At 48.0% G+C, this 16,850-nt stretch overlaps 1 protein-coding gene across 1 annotated transcript in view; it reads left to right on the top strand.

Moving 5' to 3' along the window:
- Positions 1-16,850, top strand: part of SEC11A (SEC11 homolog A, signal peptidase complex subunit) — a 44,569-nt gene that overhangs the window by 14,567 nt on the left and 13,152 nt on the right. Inside the window, exons 3-4 of the mRNA XM_075345484.1 lie at positions 7,774-7,923; positions 14,568-14,687. Coding sequence (XP_075201599.1) covers positions 7,774-7,923; positions 14,568-14,687 — 270 coding nt within the window. The remainder of the gene's footprint in view (positions 1-7,773; positions 7,924-14,567; positions 14,688-16,850) is intronic.

The following is a 16,850-nucleotide window of genomic DNA, read 5'->3' as shown; positions in this document are numbered from 1 at the left end:
CCCTTGGTGTGTTTTCTTTTTTTTTTCCCCCTCGCAATGTGGGTGTAGCATGACGTGAAGCCCTCCTCATCTTTGTAACTCAATAACCACATCCTCTTGTCTGCAGCGATCTACTTAATCATGGTGTACAGGTGTCTGATCTCTGCTGTTAGAATGGGGGAGACATGCGCAGTAATACTGCACTTTTTACTACAGTACCGTACAACAGGTTTTTTGTTTTCTTCGGCGCTCCATTGGGAGACCCAGACGATTGGGTGTATAGTACTGCCTCCGGAGGCCACACAAAGCATTACACTAAAAAGTGTAAGGCCCCTCCCCTTCTGGCTATACACCCCCAGTGGGATCACTGGCTCACCAGTTTTCTGCTTTGTGCGAAGGAGGTCAGACATCCACGCATAGCTCCACTGTTTAGTCAGCAGCAGCTGCTAACTATGTCGGATGGAAGAAAAGAGGGCCCATACTAGGGCCCCCAGCATGCTCCCTTCTCACCCCACTTTATGTCGGCGGTGTTTAAGGTTGAGGTACCCATTGCGGGTACGGAGGCTGGAGCCCACATGCTGTTTTCCTTCCCCATCCCCCTGAGGGGCTCTGAGGAAGTGGGATCTTACCGGCCCCCAAGCCCTGAGGCCGGGCTCCATCCACAGACCCATGGAACCTGCTGGATACGGAGCTGGGTACCGTTCAGGGACAAGGCCCTGCGACATTAAGGTACTCTGTGTCCCCGTATGTACAGGCCGCGCACACTCCAGACTTGCTGGGTGTGCTAGTGCGCCGGGGACAGTAGCGCTGCGCGCTGGGGTTACAGTCACTACAGTTTTTCTGAGTGACTTTATGTGTTGGGGACTGCCGCGCCGGCCGCCCCTAGAGCGGCGGCGCGGCTGCGACTTGTAGTGCGCCGGGGACTTAGCGCCGACCGTGCTTTTACGACGGCGTCGCTTATAAATTTAGTCCCCGGCTTCTGCGGCCTAGCTCCGCTTCGTTCCCGCCCCCACCCTGTCAATCAGGGCAAGGGAGAGACGCTGTACGATTAATCAGCGCCGAGGGCTGGAGTCTTATTTACATGCTCCAGCCCTCTCACTGAGCACAGTGGGACGCAGGTTTCCCGCTCTTTGTCTGCACACGCCCAGGGCCCGCCCCTCTCCACAGGACGCCGGCAGCCATTCCTACATGCAGTCTGGCTGGAGAACGGACACAGGCTCTGGGAGACCCAGACAAGGGATTTCTGGCGACCACACACCCGCGTTAAGCGGGCGGTAAGCAGCACTTAAGTGCTGGCCCCACTAGTGCCACAGTGTTATATTTGTGTACTTTTTTCTCTGTACCATATATATATATATATATATATATATTTTGCACTGTAAGGTCGCTTCTTGGCTGTATACCCTAATTGCTCTGAGGAGACGACAACATGTCATCTGCAAAACGCAAGGGTGCCAAGACACAGGCTGTGAGCGCTGCTTGTGCCGCTTGTGGGGCTGATCTACCAGCAGGTTACAATGACCCCCATTGTGTGCAATGTTCGGTCCCTGTGCCACTTCGTCAGCCGGAGTCTATGGTGGTAGTGGCCCAGGCAGAGTCGCCGGTGAACCCTGTCCCGGTGACGGGGACAGAGTTTGCAGTTTTTGCTGACAGGATGTCTGTCACTATGACAAAAATCCTAGAGACCTTGCAGGCCAGGCCAGTTACTCAGTCCATGGACACTGCTGCGGCAATGTTCCCCGGTCCCCCTCAGTTGGAGTTAATCCGTGCTTCAAGGGGGTCCCAGGCATCTCAGCCTGACGGCTCTGATTCAGATGACAGTCCCAGGCAGCCTAAGCGTGCTCGCTGGGAGAGACCCTCCACGTCATCACGCGGATCAGGGTCTCAGCGAGAAGAGTCTCTACATGATGAGACAGAGGAGGGGGATCAGGAGTCTAATCCTGAAACCGCTCTCAATCTGGATACTCCTGATGGTGACGCCATGGTAAATGACCTTATAGGGGCCATCAATACTCTATTGGAAATTTCTCCCCCTGCCCCTTCTGCAGAGGAGGCAGCTGCACAGCAGGAGAAGTTCCATTTCAGGTATCCCAAGCGTAAACTGAGTACTTTTCTGGACCACGCTGGTTATCCCTTTCCCCCTGACGTGGTCAAACGCTGGACCCAGTGTCCAAAGGTGGACCCCCCAATCTCCAGGCTTGCGGCTAGATCCATAGTTGCAGTGGAGGATGGGGCTTCACTTAAAGATGCCAATGACAGACAGATGGACCTTTGGTTAAAGTCTGTCTATGAAGCTATCGGCGCGTCGTTTGCTCCAGCATTCGCGGCCGTGTGGGCACTCCAAGCTATTTCAGCTGGCCTGGCACAGGTGGACTCTATCATACGTCCAGCAGTGCCGCGAGTAGCGTCCCTAACCTCGCAAATGTCTGCGTTTGCGACTTACGCTATCAACGCTGTCCTGGACTCTACAAGCCGTACCTCAATTGCGTCTGCCAACTCTGTTGTCTTGCGCAGAGCCTTGTGGTTAAAGGAATGGAAAGCGGATTCTGCTTCCAAAAAATGTTTAACCAGCTGTAGATAGACTGTTTGGTGAACAATTGGCTGAAATCATTAAGCAATCCAAGGGTAAAGACTCCTCCTTACCCCAGCCCAGATCAAGCAAACCTCAACAGAGGAAGTGGCAGTCGAGGTTTCGGTCCTTTCGAGGCTCCGGCAAGACCCAATTCTCCTCGTCCAAAGGGACTCAGAAGGAGCAAAGGAGCTCAGATTCCTGGCGGGCTCATTCACGCCCCAAGAAAGCAACCGGAGGAACCGCTTCCAAGCCGGCTGCCTCATGACTTTCGGCCTCATCCCTCTGCATCCTCGGTCGGTGGCAGGCTCTCCCGCTTTTGCGACATTTGGCTGCCACAGGTCAAAGACCGGTGGGTAACAGACATTTTGTCTCACGGGGACAGGATAGAATTCAGTTCTCGTCCTCCGCCTCGGTTCTTCAGAACCTCCCCACATCCCGACCGAGCAGATGCCCTTCTGCAGGCGGTGTGCTCACTAAAAGCAGAAGGAGTGGTGATCCCTGTTCCTCTGCAGGAACAAGGGCAAGGTTTTTACTCCAATCTCTTTGTGGTTCCAAAAAAGGACGGCTCGTTTCGTCCTGTTCTGGACCTAAAGCTGCTCAACAAGCATGTGAACGCCAGGCGGTTCCGGATGGAATCCCTCCGCTCCGTCATTGCCTCAATGTCTCAAGGAGATTTCCTTGCATCAATAGACATCAAGGATGCTTATCTCCACGTGCCGATTGCTACAGAGCACCAACGTTTTCTACGTTTCGTGATAGGAGACGACCATCTCCAGTTCGTAGCTCTGCCATTTGGTCTGGCGACAGCCCCACGGGTTTTCACCAAGGTCATGGCGGCAGTGGTAGCAGTCTTGCATTCTCAGGGACATTCGGTGATCCCTTACTTAGACGATCTACTTGTCAAAGCACCCTCTCAAGAGGCATGCCAACACAGCCTGAATGTTGCGCTGGAGACTCTCCAGACTTTCGGGTGGATCATCAACTTTTCAAAGTCCAACCTGGCACCGACTCAATCACTAATGTATCTTGGCATGGAGTTTCATACTCTCTCAGCGATAGTGAAGCTTCCGCTGGACAAGCAGCGGTCACTACAGACAGGGGTGCAGTCTCTCCTTCAGGGTCAGTCGCACCCCTTAAGGCGCCTCATGCACTTCCTAGGGAAGATGGTGGCAGCAATGGAGGCAGTCCCGTTCGCGCAGTTTCATCTGCGCCCACTTCAATGGGACATTCTCCGCCAATGGGACGGGAAGACAACTTCCCTAGACAGGAAAGTCTCCCTTTCTCAGACGGCCAAGGACTCTCTGCAATGGTGGCTTCTTCCCACCTCATTATCACAGGGAAGATCATTCCTGCCCCCATCCTGGGCAGTGGTCACGACAGACGCGAGTCTGTCAGGGTGGGGAGCAGTTTTTCTCCACCACAGGGCTCAAGGGACGTGGACTCAGCAGGAGTCCACGCTTCAGATCAATGTTCTGGAAATCAGGGCAGTGTATCTTGCCCTATTAGCCTTCCAGCAGTGGCTGGAAGGAAAGCAGATCCGAATTCAGTCGGACAACTCCACAGCGGTGGCATACATCAACCACCAAGGAGGGACACGCAGTCCGCAAGCCTTCCAGGAAGTCAGGCGGATTCTGATGTGGGTGGAGGAAAGAGCATCCACCATATCAGCAGTTCACATCCCGGGCGTAGAAAACTGGGAAGCAGACTTCCTCAGTCGCCAGGGCATGGACGCAGGGGAATGGTCCCTTCACCCGGACGTGTTTCAGGAAATCTGCCGCCGCTGGGGGGTGCCGGACGTCGACCTAATGGCGTCTCGGCACAACAACAAGGTCCCGACCTTCATAGCGCGGTCTCGCGATCAAAGAGCTCTGGCGGCAGACGCCTTAGTGCAAGATTGGTCGCAGTTCCGGCTCCCTTATGTGTTTCCACCTCTGGCACTCTTGCCCAGAGTGTTACGCAAGATCAGATCCGATTGCGGCCGCGTCATACTCGTCGCCCCAGACTGGCCGAGGAGGTCGTGGTACCCGGATCTGTGGCATCTCACGGTCGGCCAACCGTGGGCACTACCAGACCGTCCAGACTTACTGTCCCAAGGGCCGTTTTTCCATCGGAATTCTGCGGCCCTGAACCTGACTGTGTGGCCATTGAGTCCTGGATCCTAGCGTCTTCAGGATTACCCCAAGGGGTCGTGGCCACCATGAGACAGGCTAGGAAGTCCACTTCTGCTAAGATCTACCACAGAACGTGGAAGATTTTCTTATCCTGGTGCTCTGCACAAGGAGTATCCCCCTGGCCATTCGCGTTACCTGTCTTTCTTTCCTTCCTGCAATCTGGGTTGGAAAAGGGCTTGTCGCTCGGCTCCCTTAAAGGGCAAGTCTCGGCACTATCCGTGTTTTTTCAGAAGCGTCTAGCACGACTTTCTCAGGTGCGCACGTTCCTGCAGGGGGTTTGTCATATCGTACCTCCGTACAGGCGGCCGTTAGATCCGTGGGATCTAAACAAGGTCCTTGTTGCTCTCCAGAAGCCGCCCTTCGAGCCTCTGAGGGATGTGTCACTTTCTCGACTCTCACAGAAAGTGGCCTTTCTGGTAGCGGTCACGTCTCTTCGGAGAGTGTCTGAACTAGCAGCGCTGTCATGCAAAGCTCCTTTCCTGGTGTTCCACCAGGTCAAGGTAGTGCTGCGCCCCATTCAGGAGTTTCTCCCTAAGGTGGTATCCTCTTTTCATCTTAATCAGGATATCTCCTTGCCTTCCTTTTATCCGCATGCAGTTCATCGGTATGAAAAGGATCTACATTTGTTGGATCTGGTGAGAGCACTCAGAATCTACATTTCCCGCACGGCGCCCCTGCGCCGCTCGGATGCACTTTGTCCTTGTCGCTGGTAAGCGCAAAGGGTCGCAGGCTTCCAAGTCCACCCTGGCTCGATGGATCAAAGAACCAATTCTTGAAGCCTACCGTTCTGCTGGGCTTCCGGTTCCATCAGGGCTGAAGGCCCATTCTACCAGAGCCGTGGGTGCGTCCTGGGCATTACGACACCAGGCTACGGCTCAACAGGTGTGCCAGGCAGCTACCTGGTCGAGTCTGCACACTTTCACCAAACATTATCAGGTGCATACCTATGCTTCGGCGGACGCCAGCCTAGGTAGAAGAGTCCTGCAGGCGGCAGTTGCCTCCCCGTAGGGGAGGGCTGTCTTTGCAGCTCTAACATGAGGTATTTCTTTACCCACCCAGGGACAGCTTTTGGACGTCCCAATCGTCTGGGTCTCCCAATGGAGCGCCGAAGAAGAAGGGAATTTTGTTACTTACCGTAAATTCCTTTTCTTTTTCTTCTAGCTCCTATTGGGAGACCCAGCACCCGCCCTGTTGTCCTTCGGGATTTTTGGTTGTTTTTCGGGTACACATGTTGTTCATGTTGAACGGTTTTCAGTTCTCCGATGTTACTTCGGAGTGAATTTGTTTAAACCAGTTATTGGCTTTCCTCCTTCTTGCTTTTGCACTAAAACTGGTGAGCCAGTGATCCCACTGGGGGTGTATAGCCAGAAGGGGAGGGGCCTTACACTTTTTAGTGTAATGCTTTGTGTGGCCTCCGGAGGCAGTGCTATACACCCAATCGTCTGGGTCTCCCAATAGGAGCTAGAAGAAAAGGAATTTACGGTAAGTAACAAAATTCCCTTCTTTTTTTTTTAATATGTGGTTCGTACAGTTAAAATACATTGGTCCAGATTTTTATGTGGAGTGCACTGAAGAGTCTTGTCTTAAAGGGGTATTCCTATCTCAATTTGTGATAGGTGTCATAATATTAGTAAATACCTCAGAGTTAGAAATGTAGCATAGTTCTGATTAGTTTTATCGCTTAACTCATGTGCAGGATATTGCAGTAGCTTAGGTATCCATGGTTATGACCACTAACGGTTAATTAACTGTATGAATGGTCGTAATAATAAATACCTAAGCAACTTCAATGCCCTGCACATGAGGTAAGCAACATAGCTAATCAGGAGAACTATGCTACATTTCTAATTGGTGGTATTTGCTATTATTATTATTATTATTATTATTATTATTATTATTATTATTATTATTATTACTAATACTGACTTTGGAACTGCTCTTTCGTGCACCACTTCTTTTCTTGGATTACAGCACACATAGAGCGACGAGACCTGCTCACTGGTGCTTAGTAACACCCAGCCCCCGATATCTGCTCCCTACCGTCCATGAACAGGGGGCGTGGCTTTTACCAACACTGAGCAGTCCACGCCCCATGTGTGATGTAACGTTCAGAAGGGAGGAGCAGCTCCAGCATCACACTGAATTACAGTTTTTAAAGTGGGGAACAGCACTATGGATCTCACCTTTTATAGTTTGAAGGCATGGCCATTAGTATAATTTTTTATCTCCAAGGAGTACCCCTTTATGCTTCTAAAAATGTATGTTTTCTTTTCTGAAGCACCTGTGCTCATTCCGCCCTATTAGCATGTTGGCATGCCCACAGGGGTGTGCTAACATACTATTTAATGCCCATTGCCCAGCGTCATCAGCAGTGACCCGCGTACCTGTGTCTATTGTCACCGCTTCAGAACGCCGGATTTAGGGTCTGTGTGCTTGATCAGCATGCCCCACACTTCTGGTGCGCACTATGAAGGCGGGTGTGCGCGTCCCGACTTCTGAGAGGTCTAGTACGCATCACTGGAAGTGTGGTGACTTCTTAACATGCGCTCTGACCCTAAACCCAGCAGTCTGAAGCAGTGACAACGGACACAGGTACGCGGGTCACCGCTGATGACACTGGGCAATGGGCATTGAATAGCCCTCTGTGGACATGCTAACATGCTAAGAGGGCGGAATGAGCGCAAGAACTAACATCCTTGGGACTAGTTCCCTCGCTCATTAGCATATCATAAAAGATCATTAGAAATACTTTTTCTAAAGATCTCTTTAGCTATGCTACTAGATACAGGACAGTAAGGCAGGGATTAGCAATATGCACCCAGAACTGCTTGTGGTCTGGGTGCATATTGCTCCTGACAGGTTCCTTTTTAAGTGGAATACTAAAATATGCAATCTCATAAATTTCATATATTTTGGGTACAGGACTTGTAATCATTTATCATTATTGTCTATATGGAAAACTGGATTGCACTATAAACTGTTTCCATGATTATATCTGTATATGCGGTGTCGCAATGTGCGCTAGGTTACTGATTCTTTTTTTCTTTTCAGTGGCAGCATGGAACCAGCCTTTCATCGAGGGGATCTGCTCTTCTTGACCAATCGCGTTGATGATCCTATTCGTGTTGGGGAAATTGTGGTCTTCAGAATAGAAGGGAGAGAGATACCAATTGTTCACCGTGTTCTGAAAATTCACGAGAAGTGAGTTGTAACTGATTTATACAGGTTCTATTGAAGTTTTTAACCTATTAAATTATATATATATATATATATATATATATATATATATATATATATATATATATATATATATATATATATATATATATATATATATATATATATATATATATATATTAGAAAAAAATAGTAAAAAGCTCTTCTTGATGACCACTACAGGCAGCGTGAAATGTCTGAATTTTCTGGTTGCAAGAAACCAAATGGGGCCCCTGTAAAGATATTGGCCCCAATTCATTAAAGCAATTTCACCAGCATTCTGGAATAAATTGCTTTTAACAGTCTTTGATTTATTTTTTTCCCTGCCATTCAGAGTTGTGCATAAAATTTGTAAATTGCCGTTTTTGTCACTTTTCCCCAGCTCGGCCAAAATGGGCCAAATGGACACCATAGCTTGTCAAAATGCATAGTGTACTGGGGCTTTCCAAACGCCAACATTTTACTCCAATCACATTTGTGGTATGGCATATGCCACTGTCAGACTTTTCTGATTCTTTAAGGAGTGTTTGACCCACACGCCCCCTTATAAAAACCAGCAAGAAAATGACCTGGTCTTGATGAATCCGGGTCATATGCTATAGTTGTTCTGGTGTAAAACTGCTAAAGTTGCAAAATATTTTTGACTTTTGGCATTTTTACACCAATATGGTCAAGCGCCTCCTATTTTCTTAAAGTAGTTCAAGCTCGCACCAGCCATAGCCAAGCATAACTGTAATGTCATAATTTACGCCACAAAAGGGGCATAAATTACAGCAGAAATGTACATTGGTCACTGTTAGTGGCACATGGCAGTTAAAAGATGGGCTAAATTGATTAGGGAGGCGCTTTCTTCCTATGAAGCCAATCATTGACTGGTGTACAAATGCCATCCTTAATGTATCAGGGTGGTTGTCAGAGAACAATCTACACAGAATTTTGACCTATATACATTATCAAATATAAAATTATTTAATCTGTATGATTAATGCTGAAAAGCGTAAAATGTGAACCACCAGAGTTGCTATTTTTTGGCCGCTACAGCTTCCTGAAAGAAAATGCAATAAAAAAAGTACAAAACATTGTATGTGCCCCAAAGTGATGGCAACTAAAATGTCTTGCTACTTAACAAACTAGCTCCATTGACGGAAATATAAAAAGTTACGTATGATTCTTAGCAAATAATAACACATTATTTTTTCCCTTCAAACCTCTTTTCTGCAAAATTCAGAATTTTTTCAATTACTACGTAAAATATGGAGGACAAATTAGTTTGATATCACTGACCTGGGGAATCCTGGTGTCACACAATTTTTACAGTGATCACTGTAAAAACAAAACCCTAAAATAGTGTAATTGTGATCTATTTTTCCACCATTTCAGCACGCTTGGAACTTTTTTCCACCTAATTTCCAGAACCTCATATGGCACAGTGGGGTCATTGAAAACTACACCTTGGGAAATTGCAAGAAGTGAAGGAAAAAAATTAGTGCAACAGCTAAATTTGATGTAAAATCACAATGATACAGTGCGCTCTTTGTTCTGACCAGCACATTTATCAGATCTTAATTTAGCGTCTAAGGCTGTGTGCCCACGGGGAGAGTGTCCTGCAGTTATATCCGCAGGACATTCCGCAGGAGCTCCCAGAAATCCGCAGCACAACTTTGTCTGTTTTCATGCTGCGGATGTGCTGTGGATGTACAGCGGAATGTCCTGGGGATATGCTGCGGTCATTCTGCATTGAGGATACAGTACCATGGCTTTGGCACTGCATCCTCAATGCAGAACAAGTGCTGGAGTGATTGGGGAGTTCATACTCACCTCCATCACGCAGCACTACACTTTCTGGCCGTATCTGTGCACTGTGCAGGAGAAGGTGGGCGGACCTGAACTAACTCCGGCTGTCGCATGACCGGAGCTCGTGCAGGCCCCACCCACCTCCTCCTTCCTGTTCCTAGCTCCACTGCACTCCAATCTGTACCGCTGCTATCAAGGCAGGTAAGTATATGGGACCCTGCGGAGAAATACGCAGGAATAATTGACATGCTGCAGATTTTTCCACAGCGAAATTCGCATTATTTCCGCTGCGGAAAAAAACGCAGCGTGGGCACAGCACTGCACAAATGCTATAGACATGGCTGGGGACTTGCTGTACTGCGGATTTTTGGAAAATCTGTGGAATTTCCGCGAAAAAAATTGTGGCAAATTCCGCGAATTTTCCGCAGCGTGGGCACATAGTCTAAGACTGAAACATACCGCCTCATTGAAAGGTTATGATGTCATGGATTGCTTTTTTTTTTTTTATATATATCTCACCATTTTTAAAGGGAACCTGTCAGTCAGTTCATGCTGCCAGAATCACGGCCAGCATGAATCAAAGCGTGGCTACATGACTGCAGCAAGCTATATTTTTTCTGACAAGCTCCAGTGTTTACGAGAAAACATAAATCTGGACATGATCTATAGGATCAAGAGACTAGTCTGGAGTATCACTGGCCAGCTAACCCCTGAACCGATCAAGTTGATTGACAGGTCTTTTCCATGTGTCCATAGAGACCTGTGAATCAACTAGAGCCATGCAGGGCCAGTCAGGGGTGCACTGATATAGCCTCTTCTATTCCTTTACTCCCTGGACAGATCTTCAAGCTACATTTTCTCTGACACACTGGAGTGTGTCTGAGAAAAATATACCTGGTTGCAATCATGCCACCAGGCTCTGATTCTTGCTGTGCGTGGTTTTAGCAGTATGAATTAACCAATAGATTCTCTTTAACCCCTTCAGCCCCCAGCCTGTTTTCACCTTAAAGACCCGGCCATTTTTTGCAATTTTGACCAGTGTCCCTTTGACAGGTTATAACTCTGGAACACTTCAACGGATCCTGGCGATTCTGACATTGTTTTTTCGTGACATATTGTACTTCATGTCAGTGGTAAATTTGTGCCGATATGTTTTGCGTTTATTTGTGAAAATTTCGGAAATTTGGCGAAAATTTTGAAAATTTCGCAATTTTCAAAATTTGAAATGTTATGCCCATAAATCTGAGAGATATGTCACACAAAATAGTTACTAAATAACATTTCCCACTTGTCTGCTTTACACCAGCGCAATTTTTGGAAAAAAAAATTTCCGTTAGGAAGTTAGAAGGGTTCAAAATTCAACAGCAATTTCTCATTTTTCCAACAAAATTTACAAAAAAAAAATATTTAGGTACATCACATTTGGAGTGATTTGAGAAACCTAGGCAACAGAAAATACCCAAAAGTGACACCATTCTAAAATCTGCACCCCTCACTCTGCTCAAAACCACATCCAAGAAGTTTATTAACCCTTTAGGAGCTTCACAGCAACCAAAGCAATGTAGAAGAAAAAATGAAAATTTTACTTTAACACAAAAATGTTACTTTAGCCATAAAAAATAGTATTTTCACAAGGGTATCAGGAAAAATGCATCATAAAATGTATCGTGCATTTTCTCCTGAGTACGCAGATACTCCATATGTGGTGGTAATCAAATGTTTGGGCACACGGCAGGACTCGGAAGGCAAGGAGCGCCATTTGAATTTTTGAGTGCAAAATTAGCTGCACTCATTAGCGGACGCCATGTCTGGTTTGAAGACTCCCTGAGGTGCCTAAACAATGGAGCTCCCCCATAAGTGACCCCATTTTGGAAACTAGAGCCCTCAAATAATTTTTCTAGATGTTTGATGTGCACTTTGAACCCCTGGGGGCTTCACAGAAGTTTATAACGTTGAGCCGTGAAAAGAAGAAATTTTTTTTACCACAAAACTGTTGCTTCACCCAGGTAGCTTTTTTATCACAAGGATATCAGGAAAAAATGCACCATAAAATGTATTTTGCATTTTCTCCTTAGTACGCAGATACCCCATATGTGGTGGAAATCAAATGTTTGGGCACACGGCATGACTCGGAAGGCAAGGAGCGCCATTTCACAGCAAAATTGGTTGGAATTATTAGCGGACGCCATGTTGCGTTTGGAGACCCCCCCTGAAGTGCCTAAACAATGGAGCTCCCCCTCAATTGACCCCATTTTGGAAACTAGACCCCTTATGGAATTTATCTAGCAGTTTAGTGAGCACTTTGAACCCCTGGAGTTTGTACAAACGTTTGTAATGTTCAGCCGTGAAAATATTTTATTCTTTTTTTTTTTACCACAAAATTGTTTTTTCAAACAGGTAGCTTTTTTTTCACAAGGGTATCAGGAAAAAATGCACCATAAAATGTATTGTGCAATTTCTCCTGAGTACACAGGTACCTCATACGTGGTGGAAATCAATTGTTTGGGCGTACGGCGGGGCTCAGAAGAGAAGGAGCGCCATTTCACAGTAAAATTGATTGGAATTATTAGCAGACGCTGTCAAGGGAGGAATTTGTGTTGAAGACTGATAATGGAGTCCTCATTTGGGATATCCAGAGACGATGCCATATTAGCTGTATATCAGTGCCAATATATATATCAATGTATATAAGACAAAGAACACAGACATGCTCTCTTTTCAGCCAGCATCACCAACTGACTCATGTATTCTATTGTTCCAGCATTAAACACATCATTTCAGCCTGAAAGATATTTACAAAAACTTTTCCATTTGCTCACACATACTGATAAAGAATAATTAGGGGGGAGTGCATATGGGCAGCATTGGGAGAATGCATGAGATCATACATCATCCCAAATAATACACTTTGAAGGCAGTAAGCGACGATGAGTTTCTGTAGAAATAATACATGGGAGTATGGGATCACCCGCCTCATCCCACAAATACTACATTCCTTCTCCTGTGAATTTTACTGATAAGGCTACCAATTAACTTAATGAATATCCCCTTTATCCATGCAAAAAAATTAGTTTGGCGAAATAAAAAATAGACTTCAGTAAAAAAAAAAAAATGAGCGCCTGCCACTAAGACCAGTGCCAAACGTGAGAGCAATGCACGAGTCTCGCATCGCATCATCCACTCCAGTCTGGAAGCGAGCAACTGCGCTGGATAATGCGATGCGAGAGGGCGGAGCGGCAGATGAGAAAGGGCGCAGCGGATGGGGGGGGAGGGAGGTGAGATGGGGATACCTACCTTACGGGATGGATCTAGGCAGCAGGATCACAGCAGACAGAAGAGGCAGCAGATGAAGGAGGCAACAGATTGAGGAGTGTGAGAGGGGGCAGTAGATGAAGAGGATGGGAGAGAGCAGGCAGCAGATCGGGGAGGGGGGCAGAGTCTGATGGGAGAGAGAGATGGCACATGGAGAAGGGGGGGCCCCAGGGGAGGGTGGCTTGCAGCACATGGAGGGGGAGGGTGGCTTGCAGCACATAAAGGGGGGAGGTGGTGTGGTGGCGATGGGGAAGGGGCAGCCAATGAAGGAGGCAGCGGCGGCCAATCGGGAACAGTGGGGGGCCGATTCGGGGGCAGCAGCGGCTGAAAAAGGTGAGTGCGACGGCGGCGGGGACAGCGGTGGATCGGGAGCAGCGGCAGGGCGATCGGAGACAGCGGCGGAGCTAGCAGTGGCGGGCAGGGCGATCGGAGACAGCGGCGGGGCTGGCGGGCGGGGCGATCGGAGACGGCGGCGGGGCTGGCAGGCGGGGCGATCGGAGACAGCGGCGGGGCTGGCGGGGCGATCTGAGACAGCGGCGAGGCTGGCGGGCGGGGCGATCTGAGACAGCGGCGTGGCTGGCGGGGCGATCAGGGGCGGGCGGCGGGGGCAGCAACTTACCGATGGGCACCCGCAGAGACCGCTCTCCTCGGCTTTCAGGGACGGACACAGGTCACCAGCACCAGATCCACGGTGATTGGAGAGATCGGTCACAAGACCAGTCTCTCCAATCAGAGCTGGGGGCGGGTGAAGCACCGATCACCCAGCTCCAGCCAATGGCCAGTGCTACAGCAGCACTGATCAGGGCTGATTTTCAATGGCTGGAACATTAGTGACTGTAATTGGCTGAGCGGCGTTCGTCAGCCAATCACAGCCTCTGTAGGTTCGGGGAGGAAGCACCACCCCTCCTGAGGTCAGGCAGAGGTCCCCTTCTTCCCGAATCTACTGTTTAATTAAACAAATTGCACTCCCCGGGGCTCCGGGACCGCGATTTCGCCATGACGTACTGGGTACGTCATGGGTCGTTTAGCACCATGTCACCGTGCCGTACCCAGTACGTCAAGGGTCGTTAAGGGGTTAACATCTCCCTGCTTTGTCAGTCAGTATAAACATATACATATACAGCTGATGTGGAAACAATTGTTATAGGCAATCCTCTATGTGCTAAATTCATCCGCAGCATGAATATCTTTAATGATGTTCTTAATTGGTGAAGTAGTGTTGACAAAAAACTAGATGCCTACAATAAGGTCCTGTTCACATTATGTTATGGCCTTAGGCTTAGCATATTTGAAAGGTAAAGATCTGGTATATACACCAAGCATATCCATAGGGATCCATTTACCTGAATAGAATGACATAGTTAAACTGGAAGTATACAGTACACTGAACAGAGGCACAATATGTGATGCCAACAGGGGTGAAGTCTGAATCAGAAAAAAATGTTCTCAAAACTAGTCACTAGTCCTATGTATGAAAACTGCTCATAATAATTGTAAATATTTGACTGATAATTCTTTTTAAGGGAAAATGGAGATATCAAATTTTTAACCAAGGGAGACAACAATGCCGTAGATGATCGAGGACTTTACAAGCAAGGCCAGAACTGGCTGGAAAAGAAAGACGTTGTTGGAAGAGCAAGAGGGTAAGTTGTTGTTTATGTGGCTTTGTTTTTTGTGTTAGAGTAAGTCTCTTACCTAAATGTTATGATTGTCAGAAAAGAATCTCCTCATCACTACTGATTTGGAGACGTTTATGCTCAAACAAGTATTCAGTGCTTTTGGCTAAAAAAAATAAATAAATTAACCAAGGCTGAGCAAATAGGAAATAAGTGTGAGGCAGTATCCAGTTCCTGACACTCACCATAAGGCTACATGCGCACGCTGCTTTTTTTCCTGCTTTTTTGGCTGCAGTTTTGTCAGCTGAACTTTCTGACATCTGACTTCCCAGCAAAGTCTGAGAAGTCAGATTTGTCATGCGCACACTGCAGTTTATTTGTCAGCGTTTTTTGTCAAAAGTTTGTGACAAAAAAAATGCAGCATGTTCATTCTTCCTGCGTTTTTGTCAGCATTTGTCACCCATTGAAATCAATGAGGGCATCAAAAACGCAGGAAAAATGCATGCTAATCACAAGTGGTGCATTTTACCTGCCTTTTACCTGCGTTTTTGCTAGCAAAAACGCAGGTGATTTGTCAGGAAGTGAGGTCAGGCAAGTGGTCCCGTCCTCCATGTGTTCTTCGAAGTACCGCTGTCCCCAGGGGAGATGATGTGGAGGACGGGGACTATCAGCAGCGGCAGCGAGAGGGGGATGGACATTGGCAGCTGAAAACATTGATTTTTCCCTCTCGCTGCTGCCGCCGCCGATAGTCCCGTCCTCCACGTGTTCCCCGAAGTACCGCTGTCCCCAGCGTGCACGCACAGGGGAGATGATGTGGAGGACGGGACTATCAGCAGCGGCGGCAGTGAGAGGGAAAAATCAATGTTTTCAGCTGCCAACGTCCATCCCCCTCTCGCTGCCGCTGATAGTCCCGTCCTCCACGTGTTCCCTGAAGTACCGCTGTCCCCAGCGTGCACGCACAGGGGAGATGATGGACCCCTCTCACCGCCGCCGCTGAAAGTCCCCGGCTCCACGCTCCTGCCGGCTCCACGCTCCTGCCGGCTCCACGCTCCTGCCGGCTCCACGCTCCTGCCGGCTCCACGCTCCTGCCGGCTCCACGCTCCTGCCGGCTCCACGCTCCTGCCGGCTCCACGCTCCTGCCGGCTCCACGCTCCTGCCGGCTCCACGCTCCTGCCGGCTCCACGCTCCTGCCGGCTCCACGCTGAGCTGTCACTGAGGTTACTCGCGGCCACCGCTGGATTCAGCGGTGGCCGCGGGTAACCTCGGTGACAGCTCAGCTGATCGCGCGGCTGCTTTCATTAGCTGCATGGAGGTGACCGGAGCGGCGGTGTCTGCTGCTTCTCCGGTCACCTGCATGCAGCAGAGCTGGATGCGACGCTGGAGCATGCTGGATTATGCCGGACATGGAGGGCTTTGTCGGGGTTAATAAATTGGTGATGAGGGAATGTGTTTTTTATTTCTAATAAAGGATTTTTCCGGTGTGTGTTTATTTACTGTAGTTTACAGATTAATCATGGAGGGTGTCTCATAGACGCCTGACATGATTAATCTAGGATTTAGTGGCAGCTATGGGCTGCCAATAACTCCTTATTACCCCGATTTGCCAACGCACCAGGGCAAATCGGGAAGAGCCGGGTACAGTCCCAGAACTGTCGCATCTAATGGATGCGGCCATTCTGGGCGGCTGCTGACTGATATTGTTAGGCTGGGGGGCTCCCCATAACGTGGAGCTCCCCATCCTGAGAATATCAGCCTGCAGCCTTATGGCTTTATCTGGCTGGCATTAAAATTGGGGGGGACCGCACGCCAGTTTTTTTTAATTATTTATTTATTTCTAATTTTTTTTTTTCAATTCAACAAGCTTTATGGGCTTGTTTGAACTGAAAAATACATGAAACAATTGTTGACAAAACTGCAGCCAAAAACGCACCAAAAAAGCAGCAAAAATGCACCAAAAAAGCACCTACATTTTTTGTGACATTTCCAGGCTCTCTCTGACAAGGTGCAGTTTTGGCTGCAGTTTGTGAACACGAAAAAGAAGCAGCGTGCGCATGTAGCCTTAAAATGTTCTAAATATTGCACTTCAGATCTTAGAGAAGGTTGTTTTTTTTTTTTGTTTTTTTTTTTTGATCAAGTCAAAGCGGTGATAATTTTACCTAGTTTTAAAAATGAAGTGCATATATACTGTAG

Source organism: Anomaloglossus baeobatrachus, chromosome 4, assembly GCF_048569485.1.
Source record: "Anomaloglossus baeobatrachus isolate aAnoBae1 chromosome 4, aAnoBae1.hap1, whole genome shotgun sequence".
Lineage (NCBI taxonomy): Eukaryota > Metazoa > Chordata > Amphibia > Anura > Aromobatidae > Anomaloglossus > Anomaloglossus baeobatrachus.
The sequence above is the reverse complement of the archived record's forward strand: the minus strand, read 5'-3'. Positions and strand labels throughout refer to the sequence as shown.